This window comes from Saccopteryx leptura, chromosome 4 (genome assembly GCF_036850995.1).
Source record: "Saccopteryx leptura isolate mSacLep1 chromosome 4, mSacLep1_pri_phased_curated, whole genome shotgun sequence".
Taxonomy (NCBI): domain Eukaryota; kingdom Metazoa; phylum Chordata; class Mammalia; order Chiroptera; family Emballonuridae; genus Saccopteryx; species Saccopteryx leptura.
The window spans coordinates 109,280,489-109,292,941 of NC_089506.1; the positions used below are offsets into that span (position 1 = coordinate 109,280,489).

Consider the following 12,453-nt stretch of genomic DNA (forward strand, 5'->3'; position numbering starts at 1 on the left):
ATTTTTAATGACAAATCTCCTTGGGAAAGGGAAACAAAGAAAAGATAAACAAATGGGACTACATGGTTTCTGGAAAAAATAAAAAAGAAACCTCAATAAAATGAAAAGACAACCCCCTGAATGGGAGAAAATATTTGCCAATGATACATCTGATAAGGGGTTTATATCCAAAATTCACAAAGAACTCATACTACTCAATACACACACACACACACACACACACACACACACACACACACACACACACACACACACAAAATCAATCCAATTCAAAAACAGAGGATTTTAACAGACATGTCTCCAAAAATAACAAATACAGAGGTCCAATGCTCAAGGTCACGAATCATTAGAAAAATAGAAATTCAAATCACAATGACCAGACACCTGTCAGAATGGCTATCATCAATATATCAACAAAAAAACAAGTGTTAGTGAGGATGTGGAGAAAAGGGAACCCTCCTGCACTGCTGGTGGGAATGCAGACTGGTGCAGCCACTGTGGAAAGCAGTATGGAGACTCCTCAAAAAATTAAAAATGAAACTGCATTATGACCCACTACTGGATAAATAACTAAGAAACCCAAAGTACTAATTAAAAAGAATATATGCACCCCTGTGTTCACTGTAACATTATTTACAATAGCCAAGACATGAAAGCAATCCAAATGCCATCAACAGACTAATGAATAAAAAAAGTTGTGATACATATATATGTAACAGAATATTCCTCAGTCATAAAAAAGGACAAAATTTTAATGTTTGCAACAACATGAATAGACCTACAGAGTATTATGCTAAGTGAAATAAGTCAGACAGAAAACAACAAATACCATGTGATTTCACTCACACTGGAATATAAAGAAAAAAAAATAGGAGTAGGCTTGCCCTGGCCAGCTAGCTCAGCGGTAGAGCATTGGCCCAGTGTGTGAAAGTCCTGGGTTTGATTCCCAGTCAAGGCACACAAGAGAAGTGTCCATCTGCTTCTCCACCCCTCCCCCTCTCCTTTCTCTCTATCTCTCTCTTCCCCTCCCGCAGCCAAGGCTCCACTGGAGCAAAGTTGGTCCTGGTGCTGAGGATGGCTCCATGGCCTCTGCCTTGGTGCTAGAATGGCTCCAGTTGCAATGGAGCAATGCCCCAGATGGGCAGAGCACTGCCCCCTGATGGGCAAGTCAGGTGGATCCCAGTCAGGCTCATGCGGGAGTCTGTCTCTCTGCCACCCCATTTCTCACTTCAGAAAAATACAAAAAAAGAAGAAAGAAATAAAAGCAGAAGTAGACTCATAGATACAGAAAGCACACTGAGGGTTGCCAGAGGGGGGGAGTTGGGGGGCTGGTTGGAAAAAGTGAAGTTATTAAGAAGTACAGACTAGTAGTTACAAAACAGCCAACGATATGTAAAGTCCAGCAGAGGGAATATATTGCAATAACTACATATCATGCCAGGTGGGTGCTTAAAATATTGGGTGGAAACTTTGTCAAGTATACAATCCTCTAATGCCAGGGGTCGGCAAACTCATTAGTCAACAGAGCCAAATATCAACAGTACAACGATTGAAATTTTTTTGAGAGTCAAATTTTTTTAACTATATAGGTAGGTACATTCCTTATCGAGGTAGCACCCGCACGTGGTATTTTGTGGAAGAGCCACACTCAAGGGGCCAAAGAGCCTCATGTGGCTCGCGAGCCGCAGTTTGCTGGCCAGGAGTAACCATTATGCTGTACACCTGAAACTAATACAAAATAATACTAAACATAAAATGTAATTAAAAAATAAAATGAAAATGAAAAGTTTTAAAAGAAAATGTTCCATAAGAAACCTGTAAGGAAATATATACTTTATTATGCACTTACCATTGCAGCCTTCAGTGCCACAGAATCTAGGTTGGGCAAATTAGCTAAGGAACCCTAAAAAAATTAATAGGAGAAGGAAAAGAACAAGATGTAAAAATCATGCTATATATATATACATTTCAGTTCACCTATGATATCTGTTGAAATGGCTGGTGTCCATTAGAACATTTCCCATATTTGGAAATCGAGATTATTTCTGAAGAACTCAAATGTTATCTCTTCAACCTCAATTAGAGCAGGGACCATGATATGTTCATTTTTTTAAAAAGTAGCGTAAAGGCACTCAATAATATTTGTTGAAGGGAGTTAGAAGCACATAAGTTTATTAACAAAGGAAAAACCAAGATATCTCAGATTTACTGTATTCATAAGCAAAAAAAAAGGCAAAGAAGCACTTAAAAAATGGCAATGAGACATTGAGGCTTCAAGGGTTAAACTTTGACAATGTTAGTATAAACAGACAACAGAATTGGTTCTTTCTGGGAGAAATTTCCTTACTACTTTATGAAAAGAAAAAAATTCAGAACTTGAAAGTTTTGAGAGCTTCATTTAAGAATTCCAGAGCTGTGGTTCAATCCCCAGTCAGGGTACATACAAGAATCAACCAATGATGGTATGAAAAAATGGAACAAATCAGTCTCTCTCTCTCTCTCTTTCTCTCTCTTCCTATCTCCCTTAAAAAAAAAAAAAATTCTGGGGCTATAAAATAGTCTTCATGTTAATATAATTTAAAAGAGTTCTTTGTTTTTTAAAGAATGCTTACCTGGTTTTCAAGGGTTTCCACCACTTGATTATATATTTCTACTAGAGTTCTATAACTTAAAAAAAAAATTTTATGTTGGCCCCAGAAGCATTTACCTTTCCAAAGGAATTGATCATGATTTGCCAAATTAAAAAAGGGATAACTGCTATTTATACAGTAATGTATACATTCAATCAACTGATAGTAACACAGGGCTTAAAATTTTTCCAGAATTAATATTCTTTATATTATATATTTTATACTAATTTTTGTATATTTTCATTACATTTAACCCAAACTGTAATAAAAAGGATACTTCATAGTTTGGGGTACTAAGGTAATCATTTAAGAACCATACATGTATTATCTCCTTAATCTTAGGACAACCCTATGCAACACATATTATTACCCCAAAGTACAGAAGAGGAAACAGATACATCACCATCCCAGTGAAAAATGGTCACCATTAAGTGGCAAAGCAGATTCAAACCACAGTCTAGCTCTTGAATCTATACTCTAAACTTGTATAGTTCTATAATTAGAAATATCCATGTGCTTACCTGTTCAGGTTTATGTTGCTGTATGGTGTTATAGATGGAACTCAAGCCTGCTCTAGTTAAAACATAAGATGCTTGTTCATTTATAAGTGTGTCCAAATGTGCTTCAATCTAAAATAACACACAATAGAAAGAAAATATTGTAAAAGAGTTATAAGCCTGGCCCTGGCAGGTTGGCTCAGTGGTAGAGCGTCGGCCTGGCGTGCAGGAGTCCCAGGTTCCATTCCCAGCCAGGGCACACAGGAGAAGTGCCCATCTGCTTCTCCACCCCTCCCCCTCTCCTTCCTCTCTGTCTCTCTCTTCCCCTCCGGCAGCCGGGGCTCCATTGGAGCAAAGTTGGCCCGGGCGCTGGGGGTGGCTCTATGGCCTCTGCCTCAGGCGCTAGAATGGCTCTGGTTGCAACAGAGCAACGCCCCAGATGGGCAGAGCATCGCCCCCTGGTGGGCATGCTGGGTGGATCCCGGTCGGGCGCATGCGGGAGTCTGTCTGACTGCCTCCCTGTTTCCAACTTCAGAAAAATACAAAAAAAAAGAGTAATAAGCCTGATGAGAGTAGAAGTAGACTACCTTGCAGTCTTAGCTCTTCATCATGGGGCTGTTCCTTCAAGTGGCTATGAGGCCAGACTGTAAGGCATAGGGACTGATTTTAACAAAGGCACTTCCTTTCTGTAAAGAGGACGTCCCACTACAAAAAGGACATTTTACTTTCAAAGAAGATAATCAAAGAGGATTATAAGACCACGGGCTATTATTATTATTATTGAGTAGCTTTTCAGCTCTTTAAAAGTTGGTAAGAAGGAAAACACAAGCAAACAAACAAAACTACTAATAACCCAGTGTAAAATAAAAATAGGAAGAATTCTGGAAGATAAGGGCCCGATGTTCCTAACCTCCTTACTCCCTCACCCTCCCAACTTGCTGGACTGACTCAACCAGTCAAATGTGCCATCTGGAAAAGCCAGAAGTAAATCTAACTGGGGCTATGGCAGTAAGGTCTCATGAGGAGAAAGCAGGTCTGTGACAAGGGGAGAGCTGAGGACCCAAAAGAAGGTTGGTCCAAGATTTCAGGTTCAAAACTGCCTAAGAAGACCCAGCTAGCAAAAATGACTTGTCTGTGCTCATTTGCTTTATGCTGTCTTTGGGGAAGCCACCTAATACTACCAGAGGTGGCAGCCACAGAAGGGAGCTACCCTGTTGGGGTGAATTATTCCCTAGCAGGAAGATCTGCTGCTCCCTTATTTTACCAGTACAGGCCTGAGAGTCTAGAGGTCTTCTTTCTATTCCTTATTAGAAAGTTCACTCAGTTTTACCAGTTGTTTTTTTTTTTTTTTGCCAATAACACAGTTTACTACTAACTGTGCTGTTAACACCTGAATGCTTGCCATTGACCAAGTAACTCCAATAACTGAGACCCTCACCCTAAAATACTTATGACTGATTTACAAGAGGTGAGTGTAGGTTCTAAGAGGAAACCCAACTGAATAATCAAAACAGGTATCTCTTCCTCAGATAACACTACATAAAGACACAGAGGTTTTTTTCTTAGTGAATATCTAAAAAAAAGTACATTTAAGAGTCCTCACAACTAGGTTTAATGGAAATCAAAGAAAACAAGATGTACAAATGTAAACATTTAAAGAAAGCATTACTGCTAAGAACTAAACTATCAAAAGAAAATTAGAAAATACAGAATAAACATCAGAGAAATATGTTAAAATGAAGAGATTTAAAAAGAAATTAGAAGACGGATTCAGAAGATAAAGCCAAATAGAGATAAGAACTTCAGAATATAAAAAGTAACAAATGATTAAAGATATTAGAAAACTTTACTGAACAAAAGAAGAGGTTGAATCTTCAGGTTGAAATGGCTCTGAAAAGTCCAAGATGGAAATAATGGAAAAAGAGTGATACCAGAAAATATCCTGAAGAGATACTTGATCTCAAAGGAAAATCCTTATAAGACTCCAAATGGATAAAACATGTCACCACAAACCAAAGGGAAACAGACTAGCCTGGACTTCTTACCTGAAACACTACCTATGGGATGAATAGCAAAGGTCTGAAAATCAAAGACCTTTTACTCAATAAGGCAAAGGGCTACGGCAAGAGGCCGAATAACCCACATCTCCTAGTATCCACATCCTTGTGCAGTCCTTCCTCACACTGACTACGGCTGCCCCATGCCACGCACACTGGCCAACAGCCTAGCAACCAGCATAATGGAAGTGCACACTTAATAAGCATTTACACAGTGGGGCCTGTTCTCTTGAAATACAAAACCAGTCTATGAATATTTAAGAAATTGGTAATAAAACAGATTAATGAACACTGGATACACCTGAATATCTAGAGAAAAGATCTAGACAAATAAAAGAAATTAGAATTGAATTAGTGATAAGTACTGCAAAAACTAATAATTTTTAAAAGAACTTCATTAATTCTATATTAAAAAGTTATGTAAGAAAAGGAAATTAATCATACTTCATTATATTTTTTTAAATAGAAAATATCAAAAATTTAGATGGATCACACTCATTCCTCAGGAAAACCCCAAAACTTTACAAATGAATTTTTACTAAGGCCTCTGCCAAACTGTTTATATACTTGTGATAACATTACATTTAGAGTTTTTAAAAATTATATACCAGAAAAAATCACAATTTCAAAATCAGAACACAAATATCTGGTGAATTTTATGAAAGACTTCATGTTAGTGATTTTATAAACTCTCAAGTGACACCATTTGGTGTAAGGACTCGACTGATTGATATAATAAACAGTAATGTTTTGCCTAGCACTGGTTTACACACAGATTAAAATATATCTGTCCACTGCAGCACCTTTTACACTAGCCTCACAGCCTGAAAATCATGGCACATTATTCCCAGTCCAGAACTGAAATCTGCATACAGAACAATTGCTCAAATCAATCAGAAAAGCTTCACTGTACCTTCACATACGGTGGTTTGAATACACTACCTTACCCATTACGTATTTAGACTTCTCCAAAACAAAATTAAAATGCTGATTATGCGGTGCGCGTGTGCGTGTGCGTGTGTGTGTGCGCGTGCGCACAACTGTGTGTGGCCTTCCAAGGACTTACAACTAGAGCATAAAGCTAGTAACTTATATCGTATGTAGAAAAAAGATTCCATCACAGGGAGCAGTCATTTTAAGGCAATTAACCTGAAACTGTAGCATTTCCAGACGTCTGTCAGTAAATTCAAACAGAGCTAATGTTGTCTTCATCATATGCAATGAATTGACCATGAAAGTAGCCATGTCAGCTGTGCCTAAATTGCTGGCTGACACAGTGCACATCTGGAGGAGAGGGTCCAAGACACACGATAAAACCTAGAAGTGAAAAATAAAATAAAATGTACCCTTTAATTCCCAATCACATGAAACTTAATTCCCAACTGGCATGAAACGGCAATTCTGAATGAATGCCATACTAGCTAGAAGGGGGCCAACTTACAGAAGCACATAGAAAAAGATTAAATGATATATAATCAGAATATTTTTTGAATGAGCACCACTGAATACTTTTTAAATTAAAGAGAACTGATTTAATACTTAAAGGAAAAATCAATGAGAGGGTTTGTCAAAATATATGGGTCATAAAATACCAGAACTTCAACAGAATTTACAATAGAGGAGTAATAAGCCATTGTAAAAAATAAATTTACAACATACCTGCACAAAATCAGCTTGACGGGCATCTAATGGTATGACTGAAGAATCATGAGATGCCAAAACTTCACGCAACAACATAAGTGTCTGATTTAATGCAGAACTTGGTCCAAGATCAGGTGGTGGGAGCTCAACCTAATATAAGGTATAGTTTATCCACTGTTTATATTTCCCCACTAAGTTTTAATGTATAAATAAATACCAGTTCACAGTAAAATAATACATACAAAAGTTGTAAAGCATTGGCTGACATTTAGAAAATCAATTATCGATAGCTTGTATTATCTTAAACACAGAAAGTGACACAGAAGTTTCTTGTTAGATTATCTCAAAATTAATATACCATAATTAGAATTTGTATTTCTAAAATTCAAAAGAATTGAGATAATTTAATGTTCTTTAAACTGCAGAATTATATTTTCATGCAATTTGAAATGGCCTACTGTTCCGTTGTTTTAGACCAAGTCATAAGAAAAAAGTAATCCAGAGACCAGCACTTCCCTAGTTATAACTGAAAATCATCACACACCCTCAGGCCAATCTACTCAGTAGTTTAGATGAAATAATCCCATTTAATCTTTACAGACTCCCTCTAAGAAGTTAAATCATTTTTACAAGGACACACATGTAGTAAGTGGTAGATCCAAAATGTAAAATTAAACTCTTCAACTCCAGAGCCCAATCGGTGGCAGTTAAAACTACTGCTATGAATGTGTAGTCCCCCCCCCCCCCCCCATCCAAGTACTAACCAGGCCCGACCCTGCTTAGCTTCCGAGATCAGACGAGATCGGGTGCGTTCAGGGTGGTATGGCCGTAGACTGAATGTGTAGTCCATGGACGACTCTCCTGAAAATTGCCTAGTATGCTTATTAAAAGATGGTTTCCTGAACCCCAAACCTATTCATATTGAACAAAAACTTGAGTCCTTAATAATTAAATGAAACTAAAGAAGGATTTGATAATTATAAACTCATTCCTTTTGCTCTTGTCACACACACTGCTCTATTTAAAATATCAGCTCTCAGAGGATTCTTTCAGATTTATGTTTTTTGTTGTGCATTTGGTTCAATTTCTTGGGAGGAGGGGTTACTGTCGTGTTTGTTCTCATAATTAATTATAGTATTTTATTCAGAGTAGCATAAATTCCATAAGGACAAAACTGGACCATCAGAGGGTAAAAATGTAAGCTGTTTAGAAAAACCATTTAGTAAGAGTTCCAGTTTTCCAATCTATATGTCATTTTAGACCTGACCTAAATATAGTAAGTTTGATTTAGTTACAGATTTTTGGTTATAGAAAAATGGTAGTGAAACTAGAACTTGAGATTCTATCTCCAATTATGACTCAATATTACAGTTCCAGGAACACAGACTATAAACCTAGATCCAGTAAGCCATTTCAAAATGAATTCTGTTGTTCATAAGAAATCAAAAGAACATTGTATGAAATGGAAAAAAAAAATCATCATCAATGTAAAAACAGCAAAACATAAAATATAAAAAGTTCAAGAACTGCATTTTCAAACATACCTTGTCCATTAATTTACTTGCATGAAGACTCAAGCTATTGAAGAATATTTTTTTGCTTAGCAAATGCATTTCTTCAATGGTAGTCAACAATGTAGTTGCACTATTTCCAACAATGCCACTAAAAACAAAGAATACTTCAGGTTGCAAATCAGGCTATAGCAACTCAGTTCTTTAACTGAATACAAATCTTTAGAAAAATCTCAATTTAATTAAAAGTTTTTATAAAGAAGAGAACCTATGAGTTAAAAACAATTAATTGATTTTAGAAAAAGAGGAAGGGAGAAAGAGGGAGAGACAGAAACATCGATCTGTTCTGTATGTGCCCCAACCGGTAACTGAACCTACAACCTCTTCATATTGGTACTGATGCTCCAACCAACTGAGCTGTCCAGCCAGGGCTCTTTTTCCTTTGAGTTAGTTAATGAACAAATAAAAACAAACTACTATGTTTTCTTTTTTTTAAATATTATCTTTATTTATTTATTTTTATTCATTTTTTAGTGAGGAGAGTGAGGGGGGGTAGGGGAAGAGCAGAAAGCATCAACTCCCATATGTGCCTTGACCAGACAAGTGCAGGGTTTTGTTGAACCGGCAACCTCAGCGTTCCAGATTGACACTTTATCCACTGCGTCACCACAGGTCAGGCAAACTACTATTTTTCAATTTCTCAGAAACTCTTTTAGAAAAACAGTGGGTCAGAACAGATACCATAATATGTAAAACAAAATTATTTCTATTTTTCCCTATTAAAAAATGCACATCTTGTTTATCTAAGAGTACTTAATTTTAAGAAAGCCATTCATCAACAGCTCTCCTGATAAAACATTTAAATTTAACAAGAGTTATTCTTTGAATTAAAATTGTTATACCAGACTCTGGCTGGTTGGCTCAGTGGTAGAGCGTCAGCCTGGCGTGCAGGAGTCCTGGGTTCGATTCCTGGTCAGGGCACACAGGAGAAGCGCCCATCTGCTTCTCCACTCCTCCCTCTCTCCTTCCTCTCTTTCTCTCTCTTCCCCTCCGCAGCTGGGGCTCCATTGGAGCAAAATTGGCCCGGGTGCTGAGGATGGCTCTATGGCCTCTGCCTCAGGCGCTAGAATGGCTCTGGTTGCAACAGAGCAACACCCCAGATGGGCAGAGCATCGCCCCCTGGTGGGCATGCCGGGTGTATCCCGGTCGGGCGCATGTGGGAGTCTGACTGCCTCCCCGTTTCCAACTTCAGAAAAATACAAAAAATAAATAAATAAATAAAATTGTTATATCAGTAACATACCTATAAATTATAGTTTCTCAATATTTATACAGCTTCTCAAATAGCAGTATAGACTGATAATGAAAAATCTGATATTTTGAAAAAACAATCAGCACATTCTATAATTTTCAATTTGCTGTATTACAAGGATATTTTATAGACTTATCAGTGGGATTTCCCATTTTTCCCAGGATGTGAGACAAGCATGTATATAAAACAATTCTCAGCCATGGCTCAGTGGTAGAGTGTCAGCCCAGTGTGTGGAAGTCCCAGTTCAATCCCCAGTCAGGGCACACAAGAGAAGCAACCATCTGCTTCTTCACCTCTCCCCTTTCTCCTCTCCCACAGCCATGGCTAGATCGATTTGAGCAAGTTGGCCCCACATGCTGAGGATGGTTCCCTGGTCTCCCCCTCAGGCGCTAAAACAGCTCAAGTTGCAAGCATTGCCCCAGATGGGCAGAGCATCGGCCCCAGAGGGGGTTGCCAGGTGGATTCCAGGCGCATGCGGGAGTCTGTCTCTCTGCTTCCCCTGCTCTCACTTAATTAAAAAAAACTAAAAATTTCCCAATTTCATTTTCCTAAGTCTTGTACTGAAAGTCATTTTTAAATACCTTTAGAAGAAAAGGCCTTTGTTGGTATAAAAATATACTGTGATCCAGAAGGAAATCATAATTTCTAAGGCACAATAACATATTATACTAAAAAATTTTAGATTGCTAAAGATAAATATGACATTAATAAATAATGGTAGATAATAAGCAAAAAATATAGCAAATTTACCAAGAATTGGTATACTACATATAAAAGCAAAAACAAATACTATATATTTTAATACACTCTGAAATGAAAATATACTGGCATAAATTCACAGTTAATGGAGACAAAGCAAATTATCAATTTAAAAAATATAAAAAGTAAACAGTAAAGTAAAAGCAAAATCCTGAACAGGAACCCAAAATAGTTGTATTTTTTGAAAACTTACGTATCTAAGTTAAAAATATTATATGGTAAACACCAAAATAAACTGGGAGGAATTCCCACACATGTCTACCCATACAATAAAAATAAGTTTGCCTCTGAATAAAAGTACAATACATCAAGCAAAAAGGAAAGAAAACTATATGAATACAAGAGGAAACTGATATTTTAATGAAAAATTGAGAGATAGCAAGACAAATTTATATCATTTATTTTTAAAAACATGAGTTATCAGCCATTACCTTGCAGTTATTCAGATCTAGAATTTACTAATGTTTAATAATTACTTACTCAGCATCAGTAACTGGACTAGATACTTGTATATCCTTTTTGTTTTTGTTTTAGGCTCTCTTCCTAATTTTATTTAGAGTCAGAGACCAATTTCTATTGAGCCCACTTGAGTTTCTTTAGAGCCACAGATACAAAGGCTAGTTCTTATAATCATGTTCTGTCAATCATTATCATATTCTAAAGACCAATGCCTAGGTTCTAATTTGTTTTTCTTGTTTTTTCTTTCTTTTTCTCTTTCTCTATTTATTTAAAAAATATAGCTGACCTACAAATTATATTAGTTTCAACTGTTCAACATAGTGATTCAACATTTATATATCTTACCTTTTGATATTTCACTTCATATTTCCACCCAGTTTGCTTATACTCCTATTACTTGATTTTTCAATTTCAGGTATTACATATAAATTCCTTGATATAGATGATAAGAGCTGAACTCTCTTACACAATGCTCCTCCCCACCTCAATATATCAAACTTCATCTTTCCCAGCTTCCGAATACGGTTCTATCATCGAGTTCTAGTAAGTACATATTCAGTGTTTCATTATCGCAAGCACGAAAATACTACTCAGAGCTGACCAAAGATCAGGGAATCTAACACAGGGAATCGAATCTTGTTGTGAAGAAGACAAGCCCCAGTGTGACACCCACGCAGCAGGCCTGGAGAAGAACCGGTCTAGCTGGATGAGGGGAGGATGAGCGCTCCCAGGGGGAACTGGGGGAGGAGAGAGGGGAGGAGAGAAGTCCGGAGGGATTCTCAACATTCATGACTATATGGCACAAAATGCTGAGGCCCTTATACTGAGGTCTAAAATAGTGATGAGGACACAGAAAAGTAAGCGAGTATAAAACCAAGCAGTTATTAACTACAGAAAGAAAAACTTTTACAGGAAAGACCCAATCAAAGAGCAACTGGATTCCCTGCTCCCGGGATTCTAAATCTTCCCTTTGGGGACCCTATCCTTCAGCAGTTTTAATATGCAGGAGACAAAATTTTTTAAGAACTTACATACCTCCTCTTTTTTCTGAACTTCTCTGGCTAAAGGGTTCCTTGGCTTATCAACCACTAAATATTGGAGCTTCCCAGGATTCAGTCCTAGACTTTATTCTTTATGTAGAATCACCTCCTAAATTATCTTACCTAGGTTCTGATGGCTTAAGTATCAACTGTATCTGCAAATTATCAACTGTATAATTTCAGTTTATCTCTCTGTATTATCTGCTCACCCAACAACTTCTACTACATGTTCACAGGCACATCAAATCTAACATGGCCAATACTGAATGGAATTCCTCACTATCCACCCACTCCTATCACCCCGTTCCTCTCCAGCATTCTCTATCTCAGCCAATGACAATACCTCATCTACTAGTTTAAACCAAAAGCCAAGAATTCATCCTTTACTCCTCACAAATTACTTCATTGGTCCATATATTCAATATATGTCCAACTGGCTATAACAGAAAATATCTCCAGAAGCAAGCAAGCACTCTTTACAGCCTCCAAGACTATCATGTAGCCTAATTCATCATCATCTCTGTTCAGAACCATGAACTGCTTCCTA

The 12,453-nt window shown here is 37.2% G+C and overlaps 1 protein-coding gene across 1 annotated transcript in view; it reads right to left on the bottom strand.

The window, feature by feature from the left end:
• COG6 (component of oligomeric golgi complex 6) overlaps positions 1 to 12,453 on the bottom strand; it is a 70,363-nt gene that overhangs the window by 13,084 nt on the left and 44,826 nt on the right. Inside the window, exons 13-17 of the mRNA XM_066380968.1 lie at positions 8,370 to 8,487; positions 6,844 to 6,975; positions 6,334 to 6,501; positions 3,152 to 3,259; positions 1,850 to 1,903 (exon numbers count right to left, since the gene is read on the bottom strand). Coding sequence (XP_066237065.1) covers positions 1,850 to 1,903; positions 3,152 to 3,259; positions 6,334 to 6,501; positions 6,844 to 6,975; positions 8,370 to 8,487 — 580 coding nt within the window. The remainder of the gene's footprint in view (positions 1 to 1,849; positions 1,904 to 3,151; positions 3,260 to 6,333; positions 6,502 to 6,843; positions 6,976 to 8,369; positions 8,488 to 12,453) is intronic.